This window comes from Pteropus alecto, unplaced genomic scaffold (genome assembly GCF_000325575.1).
Source record: "Pteropus alecto unplaced genomic scaffold, ASM32557v1 scaffold86, whole genome shotgun sequence".
In the NCBI taxonomy this organism is placed as follows: Eukaryota; Metazoa; Chordata; class Mammalia; order Chiroptera; family Pteropodidae; genus Pteropus; species Pteropus alecto.
In genome coordinates, this window is record NW_006442109.1 from 12,640,059 (window position 1) to 12,656,386 (window position 16,328).

Consider the following 16,328-nt stretch of genomic DNA (forward strand, 5'->3'; position numbering starts at 1 on the left):
AGAAGAAAAATGAAAGAGAAATGAACTGTCACAGAAACAGATAAAGGACATATTTACATGGAGGCCTTAAGAATGATACATGTATACAGAAAAGTAGAGATATACATTGAGTTGAGGATCAAAGCAGAAACATTAAAAAAACTAGAGAAACAAGAAAGGAAGCTAGTGTTTAACATACTGTTTATTCCCTATGTGTTTCCAAAATGAATTTGAAGTAGCTTTCAATAAAAAAACACACAGTAACACCTTTAAAGAGACCAGAATCTGTGTTTTAAAAAGCAGAGAGATACCTGTTCCAGAAATTTTAGACTAACATCATCAGTCATAAGTGAGCACATTGTTTAATGCTGAGCTTCTAGCAGACAAAATGAAAAATGCAAAATAGTCAAATACCTGCCATTAACTGATTGAGATGTATGTAAGGTAATTTATTTTGATAACAGGTGTATTAATGCATGGGAATGATGCACAGCTTCCTAAGTATGCGCTATTGTTTGATTTTCTGTATCTTTGCTCAGACTCTTCATACTGTTGTCTTTGTATTACGCTCTTTCCTTTGTCTGCTTGGCAGTTCTATTCAGATTTTAGTACTTGTGTGAGATATTACCTTGTGTTTCTTATTTCTTTTTTATTTCCCTTTTAGAATTTATCATTCCTTCTTTAATGCTCCCCATTATATTTTATCAAAGCACTTGTAACATATTACCATATTGGTCTCTTTCTGTCTAACCTCCATTCACTGATACCATATAAAATAAACTATAGTGCTTTTGTGATGATTAAATGAAATAGTTGGTATAAACCACTTGGCACATTGGCCGGCTCAGTTATTTCCTGCTTCAGCTATTACATTGACTATTATAAAAAGAGCAGACTTATTCTTTTTGTATCCATACCATTCCTTTCTTCCATCTTTCCAATTGTAATCAAACTTTATATCTAAGGCAATATTTCCACCTCTGATCTGGATCCTGTCCTCCCGCATGTCCTCAGGAGCCTTCCTTCCTTCATCTCTCCCTTTCTTCCTTTTTTCCATCAATTTCCTTCTCTTTCTAAAACCTTTAACTCTATCCCTCCCTCACTCCTTCTTAAAAGCATTTAAACACATTCTAGTCTGTCCTTTATAACAAAATTAAAAAGCCTCTCCTTAACCCTCTCCCACCTTACCCAGGCCCCATTTAACTACTTGCCTTCTCTTTCTCTTCTTTCTAACTAAACTTTATATGACAATGTTCTATCTTGCTGTCTTTATTTTCCCACCTTCTGCTGCTCCTTACCCATGGTGCTTTGACTCTACTACTCCACTGAAACTGTTCTTAAGTTCATCAGTAACATCTTGGCTGCTAAATAAGTTTAATTTAGTTTATTTCATGGCAGCATTTGACATTGCTGATCATGCTGACTTTCTGGAAATATAGTCATGCTGTGATTTCCATATCCTGATTTTCTTCCTATTTTGCAATAATTATTTATTTGATCTTTTTTTAGAGAATGTAGACCTTTTTCAGTAGCATATAGGCTAGCTTTCTGTTTTTATTCATACTCAGTTCCTCCCATGGTTCACACAGATAGTAGTAGCTCAGTAATTACTTTCTGGATGAATGAACTCAGTTAAATTAGAACCCTCTCAATTCTATTTTCACTGTTCCTTCAATTTTGTCATATAGATATGTAAAGAAACAAATCACCAACATTAGCCAAATGTCTTTTCTTCCTAAGTTATTTTGTTACAGTTTGCAAATATTAGAGCACTGTTTTGTGATATATAGAATAGTACACTTCATTTCACAGTTATTCTTTTTTTTCTTTTAGACTGCAAATGAACACTGGACTCCATGCATATTAAATGAAGCAGAAAAAATTATATACAAGGTATTAATTAGACTAGATTAAAAATTTCTTGTTATTTTCCTAGGTACAAATAATGTATTTTCTTGAAAAAACTTTGATGGAGCAGAATGTGCCATTGGAGTGTGAGTTCAATGTCTAGGGTCTAGTTTTGGTGCTGCTACTTACTATCTGACCTTCTATAAGCACTTACCTATTTTGAGGTTTAGCTTTTTTAGCATCTAAAGAAACTGGATAAAATTAATACATCCCATATTGTATTTTATGGAGCATTAACTAATTGAGCTATTATTAGATTCGTAGAAAATGTATTGTTTGGTCAAGAAAGATTGCTGACTAAGGTATTAAGCTGTACATAGTTAAACAAGTATATTTCACTTTGTTTTAAACTATAGGATTTAACGATACTTTATATATACTAATAAAAATTGTGAATATTCAAGAGGGATCTTTCCCCACCTTATTGATTGTAGACTCCTCTCCCCTCACCCCTCCTTCAAAAGCCGTTCACATCCACTGGGGGAATATTGTCTTTCTTATTTAATAGAATAGTCACAGAGTCTGGTAAACACTGAATTCTCAGTAAATATTTGATAATCGAATGAGTGAATCCTGTTGGAAATAGTATCCCTAGAAGCACAAATTAGCAAATGCTGGATTAATAATAAACTCTGTGAATAACATGCATATATTTCCCCCCATTTTTGCATTATTTTCTTTACTTTAAAAGTTCAAAATGGCAATTGGATAATTTTGGGGTACTGAACATGAAAACAATTTTTTAATATTGATTCATAGTTTTAATGTATTAGTTGCTTGACCTCTTTCGTTTTTCTTTTATAGCTTATCCGACTCGATAGCCTTAGTGCCTACTGGAACGTAAACTGCAGCATGTCCTACCAGGAGTCAAGGGAACAGATCTTGGTAATTTCAGTTCATACGTGGAAGCTATAACTGAATTCTTTAAATTCGTGCACCATAGAGGTCCTTAATGAGGACAGGATGTCAGTCCTTTCTCATGTTGCATATAATTAAATCAGAAGTGTGAAACACGGGTTTTGGGAGCCACTCTCTTTTAAAAGAAAGTAATTTTATTTTCAGAGATCTTTGTGAAATCATTCACTAGACAGTAAGACAGGAACCTGTACTATTAAATCGAAACTGTGTTTATGGGTTTTTACACTCTGATTTTGATAGCATCTGGTTACATTGTGGTATTTAGTATGGGAATGATTAGTTGAAGAATATTATAAAGAAAGATGATACTTTTCAGATTTGAATAATCTATCATTAGGAAATGTTTTAAGCATTCGCGATGATGATTTTCTGAACAGTGAGAGATTAATTTAAAACTCCAGTGTGCTGAGCCAATCTTAGTCATGCTCATTTACTTAAGGGAGAAAAGGAGAGTTGGATTTTTGGAACTGAATTAATTAGAAGATTCTATTTCTTATTTCTCAGATACTGTAACAAATAATTTACCTTTGTCTAGAAAGTGTTTGAGATCTTAGTTTATGCATGTTTATGTAGATATATATTTTTTAAAGTTAGAGGGGAACACAATGTTACAATGTTTCTAGATGTTTAGAATTTTTAAAATTATCTACTTCTATATGTTATTCTAAAGAAATGTACCTATAGATAGTGCTCAGTGTTTGTTTTTTAATGTATTACTAATTACAAAGAGGGGAATAAAGATACTTTTTTTTGTATGTGTGATTGAATATGTGTGCATTTGATTTTTCATTTTCATATAATTCAAATTTTTTGTTTAGGATCATCTGAAAAGTGAAATTCTTACAAGTATCGACATACCCCCCAACCATCAATATAGTAAGTAATGGTAAAAGTTTATTTCATGTTACAAGAAGTCTGGAATTAAATACTTTATTTTAATATACTTTTTCTGTAAAGTTACTTTGACAAAGAGAAAGTATTAATTTTATACCTTAGTTTTATGATACAGCATATTTGAATTATAACTAATTATTTAGGACTAGATTATGCTGGAGAGTAGGAAAGAGAAGGGCAGTGTGGCTGTAGCTTTCATGTTTTCTTCTTTTCATCTTCTGTGTTTTAGGGATTAGATTTTCTTTGCTTAGTTTAATAACTAATTCTCTGAGATCTTGGTATCCAGGTCTTCCCTAGCATGTCATTATTATAGTGTTAAGACAAACCAACCACTCTAGAAATTTTTTTGTGAGCTTTTCTTGGCAGCCTCACCTTTATTTATTTTTAAATGGATCTCTAACAAAGCTACCTGCTTATTTATTTATCTCATCTGTTTTCTCTATTTCTCTTTCATTCTAAAGAAGCTATTGGTTTATTTATATTTAGTATACCCCTTTATGTTCATTCTGAAATTTCATGCTCATGTTCTTCCATATTCCATTGTACTCTAATTCACTATTGTTTTCTTCATGTCCTTTTATAGCTAATTGCCATTATATGAGAGTATAATAGAGGCTTCTCTATTTTGTCACTATAATGACAAAGTTTTCATGTGCTGCTAGTTTGTGAAAGCATTTTCATTCATGAGAGAACTAGTTCAGAAAAATCTACATCTTCACTATGAGGCATCTTCCACTTATAAATAACTTCTAAATTAGTTAAAAATTTTATACACTCTTATGCAAATTGTAAATATGGTATCACAATTTATATGATTTTAATACTATTCATAGTAAAAATTTAACGCTTTATTTTGCCCTATTATCTTCCCTCAGATACCTTTTCTTCCTACTTCTCAGTTTCAAGAATTATTTTCTTTAGTTTATTGTAGGATTATATATGTAATGATCATCTTGAAAATTGTAAAGTAGTAATTTTTTTCTGCATATTATAAATTTCATTCATTGTTCTGTTTCCTTAAACAGACAGATTAAACAAGAAATTAATCAAATTTAGTTTCCTACCTAGTATTAGTATTTTTAATGAATAACAAAATCATTGAATGTCTTGTGGCAAGGAGAAGCCTAATTTTACACAGAATATGAATTACCAAGAGTAGATTATCTCTATTTTGTACATTTCTTGCGTAGAAGCATAGGACTCCAGTTTCCTTCTTGGAGATTCCACTTTACCCATGAGCTTAACAGTTGGTATTATGCAGATAAATAGATGCCTAAATATTTTTTGGTAGTGATTTTTAAAATATATTTTTGATCATTTTTCTTTAAGAGTAACAGTATTCTGATAATAATCATTTACTGTTGTTCATATATAAGGATATATAAAGATATCTTATGTCTTCCTATGTCGATAACAGTTTTCCAGCCAATATCAGCCTCTGCAAAACTCTATATGAATCCTTATGCAGAAACAGAGCTCAAAACACCCAAACTTGATTGGAACATAGAAGTACAAAATATTGCCATTGAACTGACAAAACCTCAGGTAAGAGTCAGTTGGACATTTCTAACTTTGATTAACTTTGAATCTGGACTGCTTTTGTTCTTTGTGATTATTCCAGTGTTCTAGTGGTTCTTTTGGTTTGTTATGTTGAGATTTGACCCCTAAAAATAGATATCTATATTTTTAAAAAAGAAAATGAATATCAAATTTAAGAAATAGTTTTATCTGATCTTTTCCTTATTGGTAGAAAAACTTAATGAATTACGGTGAATGGCTTTATTTTCATTTAATTCCAAATTGTAGATGGAGATTTTCATGTGTTTTTTCTTAGATTTTAGTGGCAGACACTTTTATATTAAATATTGTTTACTTATTTTTTAGAATAGCTGTGTTGGGAGCTTTTTTTCTTTTCTCATTTGTTTCTCAAGTTTGTTTATATGCCCAGGGAGTTTGGATAATAGACCTGGAGAACTGGAAGTGAAATAAGGACAGGGGATTCAACCAATTGACCTTTTAGCTCAGTGCAGTCTAATAAAAATATAATGCAAGTTATATAAGTAATTTAAAATTTTCTAGTAGCTACATCAGCAAAGTAAAAAGAAAAGATGAACTTAATAAAATTATTAGCATTTTATGTAACCTAACATATCCAAAATACTATTTTTTCAACATGTAATCAATATAAAAAATTGTTAAGATATTTTACATACTTTTCTTTTTTCTTAAGTCTTCGAAATCTGAGGTATATTTTATACTTACAACCCATTTAAGTTCAGACTATCCACATTTTAAGTGCTGAATAGCCATATGATAACCCTTAAGTAGAAATGCATTAAGCAAAATAGGAAGAAGCTGGATTTGTCCCTTTCTTTATCTTATCTATAGTTATGTTACGTGTGTGTGTGTGTGTGTGTGTGTGTGTGTGTGTGTGTGTGTATGTATGTTTTCCTCCATTTGAGCTATTTACCAGATACACACAGATTTGTTTTATTGGTGGTAAGATGGGTAATTAAGTAGCTTATATTGCTTTAGTTATGCAATAATTTTCTGGAGCAGTTTGAAAATCAGCTCATAGATAGCTAGCTACTGCTATAATGATTGTCCATAGGAAAATGTGTAATTTTAGGAGCAAGCATGTTCTATGTCAGTAGTTGCTGCTACTGTATTTCATTGTATCAGTATAATTGTATTAGTATATTGTATTCTAAGATGCATATTTATTGCACACTTTAATGTATTTGAAAATTGGATGTATGTTATTATTGGTGGTATGACAGTTTAATTGGCAGCACTCTTTCGTAGCGAAAATTAAAAATTATGTTATAGCTTATAATTAATGATATCTTAAATTCAGTGCAATACATTATTGCATTACTAGGCAGCTATGATATTCATTGTTTAGGGAATTCGGCATCAAATTAGATTAAAAAAATAATAAACTTTGGTGTTTAGTCATGTGTGCAATATAATCATTGTAACTTTGTTTTTGTTTTAATAGTACTTAAGTATAATTGACCTTTTGGAGTCAGTGGATTATATGGTTAGAAATGTCCCTTACAGAAAATATAAACCTTATTTACCACTTCATACCAACGGTCGACAATGGTAAGTTAGAATTTTTTTTTTTTAATGAGAAACATATAATCATATAGGTAGAGACTCTCAGAGTTAAGACACCTTTAAAGCCATGTAACGAAGTTACTTATTTCTTTTATATAGACATGAGAGGGATATCTTTTATAGTGTATCCTTGCTACTTTTTAAAATAAACACTTTCTTTTTTTTCTTCTGCTCCTAGATTATTCCCAAATTCTTAATTTAGCATCCAAGACTTTGAACATTTTTTGGTCTTATTGCCCTTTAGTCATCCACATGGACTCAGTGTTACAACCATATTGGTACTGTTAATTTTGCACGATGTGTTGTTTTATGCCTTTGATAATCCCTCTTCCTTGAGTGGTTTGTTTATTACATAATCTATGTAAGTCAGAGAATTGTGCTAGAGAATTAAAATGTTATTGCTAAGGTCTTATAGGAAAACAGTTAACAAAAAATGTAACAATGTAGATCTAAAAAGTTAAAGCTATTTTCCTGCTTTTTCTTAATATTTAAATGGAAATATGTATTAAAAAATTTGATTTGCAGGTGGAAATATGCAATTGATTCTGTTCTTGAAGTTCATGTGAGAAGGTACACACAGATGTGGTCATGGAGTAACATAAAAAGGCACAGGCAGTTACTCAAGAGTTACAAAAGTGCCTACAAAAACAAGCTAACCCAGACTAAAGTTTCTGAAGAAATACAGAAACAGATTCAGGTATATCTTGCATATATTGGTGAAAGGTATTGTTAGTTAAATCATCCGTTAGGGTTAATTCTTCTAAATTTAACTTGAATTAAAATATAACTTTAGAAAGAACAGAACTGATTTCTTTTAAAGAAAATTTAATGAGAAAATGCATAGTATTTTTTCCCAGTTTTTTCCTTCTTTAAAAGCCTTTCTCGCTTATCTTAATATCAGATAAAATGAGGTTACTGTAAATTCTTTGGAGAAATGTGTTTGGTTTTTTACAACAATATTTAGAAAATCAGTATCAGAGCTGTTTAATATTAGCTAGGTGTATATTACTCGTTTTGTTAATGACTTTTCAAAAGAGAGTTCTAAGTATTATTTATAAAAAACAGCTCTTATTCTCAAGACAGGAGGAGTCTTATTTACCCCCTTTTGAAATATAGAAACACACCACACTGAATATATAACTTGCTTAATATCATCTGATCTTTATTATATAACTTTGTTACAAATTTGTAATGTAAAGAATTAATCGAATTTCTATTATTCTGAAATATGTGTTAATCACTAGTATTATATGTTAGAAAAAGCATAAGTTTCTCAACATCTCAGATCTGGTGTTCTCATACATAAAATGGAAGCAATATCTGTCTTACATAGTTGTGAGATATGCGTGAGATAACACGTAGAGCACCTGACACACAGGTCACTCCGTACATATTAGATTCCTCTTACATACTTTTATGGAAATACCCCAAATCACTTTCTTCTTGAGATTACTTATGATTTGCAGAATTTTACATTTAAAATTTTGTGCTTTATAATGGTGTCTTTAGTACAGTGATTGTAAAATAATGTAGAATAGAGGGAGTCAGAAGAACCATAAGGATAATACCTAAAACAAGTCCCCCTTCTAAATAGTCTTGTTTCTGTTTGTATATATGGCTATCTGTATATTGTATTGGTCTCATTACAATTCTTTTTTTTTTTATCTTGCTTTCTTTTCAGTGAGGATTTACTTTTTTGGAAAACATACTGCAAAAGTTAAAAATGTAAAAGCCAAGTATATGTTCAAATTTATACTTAAACTTCTGTTGCATCTCAAATACTGTTTGTCCGTGGACTCGATAAGCCTAGAAATCATAGGAAAATAATTTTTTTCTATCTAACGATCATGTTCCTTGTTTACAAATGTCTCTTTGTTTTATAGGATTTGGAGAAGACTTTAGATGTTTTTAACATCATTTTAGCAAGACAACAAGCACAAGCTGAGGTAATTATTTTTATTAGCTGATTTTATGTTTTAAACATATTAATACTACTACTTTAAGCCTAGGATCAAGAAATCTAAGTTTCGTGGGAAGTTGATGAGATTTACTCAGTTAAAAATAAAGGTTGAGTTTTCATGGCTTAATTTAGTCTCTGGAGAAAAAAGTATGTAATATCGGTGAAAAAAACAATGACATTAAGGGGAAACATTTTTAAACATTTTATAACAAAAAATTTGAACCCTTCCCCCTAAAGAAAGTGAATAAGAGTCATCCATAATTCTAATAACACAGAATGCTGTTAGCAGTTTGACAAATAGGCTTTTAGTCTTTCTCCCATCAATGTGTACTTATTTATGCTTCTTATCCCCCATTTCTTTCACTTTATCTTTGCTTTGTGTTCTCTTCCCTTCGTTCCTCTGCCTTCCATTCATCCATCTTTTTTCTTCTGTCTCTCGCTATCTCCTCTCCTCTCCTCTCCTCTCCTCTCCTCTCTTCTCTTCTATTTTCCCCCAAATTGGAATCAGTCTGTTTATAATATTTTGTAATTCCTGATTTATCCCACTCGTCTACACTGCTCCATGTCATTTCTCTTATTCTGTAACATGACTTTTCTGGTAATTAAAAAAATAAATTACAAATGCAATACAGCTCACTGTAGAAAAATTTGAAAATATAGATCCACTGAAAAGGAACTGAAATAGAAACACCAATTGTGTCATACCAACGATAACTATTCTTGGTACCTTTTTGTATATTCTTTTAGTCTTTTTTATGTTCATAGAGCTCCATCCACATACTCATGTTTATAAATAGGATTAAAGCATATACACTTGTTCATTTATTTACTTAGCAAATACTCATTGAGTATCTTTTGTAGTAGCATTATGGTTAAGAGCACGGACGTGGGAGTCAGATGGTCTGGATTCTATTCCCTGCTTTGCCAGCTATTATTTGTGTGATCTAAGGCTGGCTATTTAACCTCTCTGTATCTCAGTTTCCTCATTTGTAAAATAAGATTTATAGTATCTACATCATGGGGTTGTTGTGAGGAGTGCATGATAATCGATGTAAAGCACTTAGGTTATTATGTGCCTGGATATAGTAATTACTAAAGAAATGACCTTTTTTCTTTATTGCTATCACCATTTGCATTAGCATACAAAAGTGAACACACAAAAATCTCCTACATCATAATAGGAAGAATGATAATAAAAATATCAATAAAAATAGAAAATGATATAAGGAGTGCTGAGACTAGGCAGTGATGATAATGGGTTGCAGTTTTAAATAAGATGGTCAGGGGAAGCTTCTGCACTAAGAAGGATACATTTGAGCAAAGACCTGAAGAAGGTGAGGAGCCAACCAGAAAGATACCTGAGGGAAAAATGTATCAGACAGAAAGAATATAGGAAGTTGAAAGGTCATGGGGTAGGTGCACATCTGGCTCACTGAGGGAACTAAGTAAAGTGGTGAGAGAAAGGAGAGAGTGATGGTTGATGAGGTCGGAGAAGTAAGGTAGTGGAGGAGTGGAAGGGGTGATTGTAAGAGTTGGAGGGATGCCAGACTGTGTAGAGTTTTTTAAGCAATTGTGTGGATTTTGTCTTTTATTCTGAATTAGGGAGCCATTTTGAGAATAAATGATATAATCTGACCTAGGTTTTAAAAATCTCTCTGGCCACTATTTTGGAAACAGACTGTAAGAGGGAGGGCAAGGCTGAAAACAGGGAGAAAACTTAGGATGCTATTGAAATATTTGAAGTGAGAGATAATTTGAAATGAGAGAATGGTTACAATGGAAGTGATGAGAAAAGACCACATCCTGGATATATTTTGAAGGTAGAGCCAATATTTCCCAACTGATTAGGTATGGATTGTACAAGAGAGAAATAGGAGATGACTTTAAAGATTTTTGTCTTGGAGCACTTGGGAGGAATTGAAATGAGATGGGAAAGACTGGATGGAACAAGTTTGGGTGAGATGGGAGAAGATCAGGAGTTCAGTTTGAGACCTATTACGTTTTAGCCATCTTTTGGACATTAATGTAGAGATATGGAGTAGGCAGTTGGGTACATGAATGTGGAGTTTTGATGAGAAGTCTGCGCTGGATATATAAATTTAGGAGAGGTCAGCATAGAGATGGTACTTAAAGCTGTGACATTGGACGAAATCACCTAAGAAGTTAGAGTAGCTAGAGAAGAGTAGGGTTCCAAAGACCCAAAGCATTCTATTGTTTATAGGTCAGAGAGATGAGAGCCAGCAAAGGTGACCATGGCGGAGTTGCCAGAGTTGTATGTAGGTGGGAAGCGCTATGAATGTAATATCCTCAAAGCCAAGTGAAGAAAGAATTTCAAGGAAGAGGGAGTGAATAGCTGTGACATATGCATCTGATCGGTCAACTCAGCTGAGGACTGAGAATTGACCATTAGATTTTCCAAATATGAGATACTTCAAGCCATTATTTCTTCAGATAACTTTCTGTTTCCAATTTCTTCTCTCCTTTTTGGACTTTACTTATATATAGATAGATATGGACATAGATACACATGTGAATATGTACATAAGTATGACCTTTTGATACTACACCACAAGTCCCTGAGGCTTTGCTGATTTTTTTAATCAATGTTTTTTTCTATTATTCAGATTGAATAATTTCTGTTGATCTATCTTCAAGTTTACACTTTCCTCTATCATTTCCATTTTACTGTTGAACCCATACGAGGAGTATTTTGTTTCAGATATTGTGTTTTTCATGTTTGAAATTCCTATTGGGTTCTTTTTTATAGTATCCATTTCTCTACTAAAAAATTCTAATCTTTTCAATAATTTTAAGTGTATTTTCCTTTATCTCATGTAACGCAGGTTACAATGTCTTTCTGATAGTTTCAACATCTAAGTTATCTGATCACTGACAAGTGTTGATTATCTTGTCTTTTGAGAATTGGTCATATATTCCTGTTTTGTTTTCACACGTCCAGTAATTTCGGATTGTATCCTGGACATTGTGAGTGTTATATTATGTAGTCTCTGGATCTTGTTATCTTGTGTAAAATGTTGATACTTTGTCTTAGCACATGACTTGGTTAGATTCTGATCTTGTATTTTGCCTTATGTGGATAATGGTTCAAATCTCAATTGAGTTCTTCCAACTTTTTTTTATGTTGGCTTGGGTCTGTTTTGCACATGAATAGTGTAGGAGTTTGAGACTTGTGCAGTTGGTCATATCTCAGTTCAGGTCTGTAAACCTTTGCTACTTTCATTTAGGTCAGTTTCATATATATAGAACTTAGGTTACACTGAAATGTGTGCCACTTCATACACAGATACCCTGTTTGCTGGCTCTCCCCACTGGGATTTCCCTCTTGACGCTTTGGATTTCATGGACTGCATTTTCTCATTTCATGACCTGACTGGAGTTCCTCTTAGTTGTTTAATTGCTGGTGGCTCTGTGCTGCTCCATGATTGAGGCCCTCCCTCAGGGCAGAGCCATGTGAAGTAGTTTTCTATGGCTACATAACAAACTTAGGGGCTTAAAACAATCTACATTTATTATTTCAGAATTTCTGTGGACCATGAGTCTAGGAATGGCTTTCTTGAGTTCTCTGCTTAAGGTCTCAAAGTAATGCAATCAAGATGTTGGCTGGAACTGTGGTCTAATCTGAGGCAAAACCAACGAAGGATTTGCTTTTGCTACCAGAATTTAGCTCCTTGTGGCTGTGGGATGGAGAACTTCAATTTCTTGCCGGCTATTGGTTAGAGGCTGCCCTCAGGTCATAAATATCACTTCAGTTCCTTGCCAAATGGGCCTCCTAACATAGACAACCCATAACATGGCAGCTTGCTTCTTCAAAGGGAGAGAGAAACACCAGCAAGACAGCTGCTACAGTTTTATGCACATAATCGTGTATATCTTATCACCTTTGCCATGTTCTCTTGGTTAGAAACAAGAGGGGGACTATCCAAAGATATGAACATCAGGAGGGGGAAATTATAGGGCGGGGCACAACATAGGGGAAGAATGAGAAACTCACTCTTGTGAAGGTCACTTCTTCAAATTTTGGCTTCCCTCTACTATCTGCTGCTTTGCTTATGTTTCAGAGTCTGTGGTAGATGTTTCTTATGTTTTGTCCAACATTTTTAGTTGTAGTCAGCGTTAAGGGTAGATTGTAGAGTGCTTATGCCACAATGGAACCGAAAGTTCATCATTGGATTTAGCAATAAAGAAGTCATTTGAAGAACAGTTTTTATAGAATAGTGTGTGTAAAAACCTGATGGGAATGAGAGAGTAGGAAATGGAACAGTGAGTATAGACAGTATGATACTTTACTTTACTATGATACTTTACAGTATGATTCATAGGATTGTTCCTGTGAATTAAAGGAATGATTTGCTGGAAGAAACAGATAATTTCAATCCTCCCTACATTAATTTGCTTCAGTTTAGTTGTGTTTTCTAATACCAGTTACCAGTTGCTTAAAAATTGAAGAAAGAGAATTAATTATTAGATGCTGTGGACAAAGAAGTATGGATGTACATGAAGAGAAGGCAATTATATTCATCCAAGATTGATGTTTTTTCATTATAAAGGAAAATCTACAGGGCCAGAGAGTTTAAAACATAAACAGAGGATTGGCTGAAATTATTTACCATGGACTCTTAGCTGGATAGTGGAGGAAGTAAGGCAACAGAGAGGGTATTTAGGAAAAAAGAGAAAGAGTTCTGCATCCTTCATATTAGGTTTTATATATTTTTTAATTTATTAATTTTTGGTTGTGTGTGTGTGTGTGTATTCTTTATTTTGAATTAATTACAGAGTCTCTGGAAGTTACAAATGTAGTTTACAGAGATTCTGTGTACCCTTCACTTAGTTCCCTCAGTGGTAACATCTGACATATGTAAAACCAAGAATTAGACATTGATATAATGTGTGTGTATAGTTCTGTGTCAGCTCTCATTTTCAGATGTATTTTAAAAATGATAACTGTTAACATATTTGAAAGTTTTTTCAATTATTTTTTATTTTTTACTTTATTTTCTTCATAGCCTTTATCAGTGTTTGAAATTAGTATTTTTATTTGTGTGCTTTCTAATTAATTTATTTCTGCCTTTTCTCTATTAGTTCTAATTATTTTATTTGTCCTTTTATTAGGTCTTTCTAAGTTTTTCAGATTATTTTGAAATTCCTCGACATTAGTGACATGCTGATTACACCTTTTATCAAGATTTCAGTGCTGATAATGGCTTTATCTTTATTTTTTTTAAGTTATTTTTAGAAATTTAAGTAGAAATTTGGCAGTGGGCCAAGTTGAATGTTGGAGTTGGTCACTACATTATTTTTAATGTTTCTTATCAACATTATTAATTCCTTAATGGGTAATTTAAATTTATTTTTCAAAATAAAAGTGCTTTTTTCTGAAACTTTAGAAGCATATATGTTATCTATTGTCATAAAAATTTGTGTAGGCGATAAAAAAGATGGTAACAATTGAAAAAAAAATTTAGTGCCAGTCCTTTTTACAGTTTAGTTAAAAAGATTTAAATAAAATACTCAAATACTCTACAGCCATACCTGTATTTAGATTTATATTATAAAGAATGGTTCATAAATCCATCTATTAAGTTCAGTAACAGAGAGGTTTGAGCTTTCAGTCTCTGGGTTAATTTTCCCTAAAATAATTGTTAGGAGCCTCTTTAAAGCTTACAAGCCCAGATGATATACATTTAATTGGGTGTCTTTTCCAAAGAGCTGTTTCATCTACTTGTGGAACTGTTCAGGGAGTTAAACTCCCTGCTTGATAACCTCTTGGACGGTCATCTCAGTGGTTCCAAATCCTGGCTGCACATTCGACTCACCTAGGGAATTAAAAAATATACTGATGCCTGGAGTTCACTCCATCAAGATTTGTCTTAATTGGTATGTGATAGGGCTTGGGCATTGTTTTTTGTTTGTTTTCGTTTTTTAACTTTCTGATAATTCTTAAGTGCAACAATGACTGAATGCCACTGAACTACGCTATCCGCAATAGCTGATTTGTCATTTACTTTCAGTTTCCAAATTCAAACCGGGCTTGAATGTATTCACTTATCTAGGGCTTGTGACAGAAATTTTACGTGTTCCCCATACTTAGTCTTTATATTCTCAAATGCTAACTACCTTAGTCTCTTTCTAAGTTACTGATGGTGTAATACTGCTCTTTCATGACTATTGTTTTTGAAAGGTAGAGCCCTTTTTACAGGTTACATGGTTTCTTTGTCCTAAAGATTCATATCTACTATTGAACTATATAGCCTGTATCCAAATGCTATCTTTGACATTTTTTGAAACTACTTTCAAATTTTTATTATTTTTTACTTCATTTCTTATATTAAGTGCCTCTTCTCATTAATACTTCAGCCCTTATACCTTCTATTATTATAGGACATGATGGGAATTAATTCCATTTAAAAAGTATATCAAGGCTAGAGGCAAACACAGCAGCACTTGGCTGAACAATATTGTGCCTGTCCGAAATAAACTCAAAATATTGGTGGCTAATAATTGATTTTGCTGAAGCTTTGTATTCATAAGAATTTTTAAGTAGAAAGTTTAATGATGAAAATAGTAGCTAACATTTTCTTGGTGTAATTTGCTGGTACTGTCAATTCTGAGGAATGTACTATTATCATTTTCAATTTATATCAGGAAATTGAGTTATAGAGAGATTAAATCATCTAAGATCTACTTATGAAAAATAAAAAAGCATGCTAATCTTCTGTGCCTAGAGAATAAAGTTAAATGTTATTTCACATAAAATATAAACCAATTATATATATATATATATATATAACCCATTTTACATTTCTGACTGCTGAAAATATATTCATAAGTTTGACAAAAGATGGTTACAGCTGAGATATAACTAACAGTTTTGTGGGCATATTTATTATTATTTATTTAATGTCTACAGGTTGAAGAGAACTTATTAACTTAGTTTAAACTGAGTTATCAAGCCTATTTTCTTTACTATAGAATTCAACTTTTAACTTTTGTTTTGGATTATTTCATTTTTTCAGTACACACAGAGGCTTGCAATATGTTACTAATTCACTACCAATTTAAAATATCTTAAATTTTAAGTGGTAAAATTATTAAAGTTTACTTATTCAGGGAATGATAAGATAGAGTCTAAATTACTTATTCTTTTTATTCTCTTTATTCTGTTTTCAACTTTTTGGTTATTTATCTATATTTCACTGAAAAGTAGGCAAAGGCAAGGGGCAGCATAAATCAAGCCAGGATTTTTTGAGAAAAGAGGTTGTAGTGAGAGTTGAGGACTATCTAGTTTTATTTATATTCCACCCCCCGCAACATGTCCATCGTTATCAAGCCAGTGATGTATATGAATTCTGAAATAGGATTGTTTTAAACATACCTTGAATGTGGAAGCATCATCCTTTCAGTCTTAGTGGCTCCTTAACAATTTAGAAGATTTTACTCAGAAAAATTTCACTTGAACCCTCAATTATATTCCTGACAAAATGCAGCAAAATTCTGTCAGTTTGTGTGGAAAGTAAATTCTGTTGAT

General features: G+C 32.3%; 1 protein-coding gene across 1 annotated transcript in view; it reads left to right on the top strand.

Moving 5' to 3' along the window:
• The window catches only part of VPS13C (vacuolar protein sorting 13 homolog C), a 158,539-nt gene that overhangs the window by 34,932 nt on the left and 107,279 nt on the right, over nt 1-16,328 (top strand). Inside the window, exons 9-15 of the mRNA XM_025038746.1 lie at nt 1,813-1,872; nt 2,692-2,772; nt 3,624-3,681; nt 5,117-5,244; nt 6,701-6,807; nt 7,348-7,519; nt 8,706-8,768. Coding sequence (XP_024894514.1) covers nt 1,813-1,872; nt 2,692-2,772; nt 3,624-3,681; nt 5,117-5,244; nt 6,701-6,807; nt 7,348-7,519; nt 8,706-8,768 — 669 coding nt within the window. The remainder of the gene's footprint in view (nt 1-1,812; nt 1,873-2,691; nt 2,773-3,623; nt 3,682-5,116; nt 5,245-6,700; nt 6,808-7,347; nt 7,520-8,705; nt 8,769-16,328) is intronic.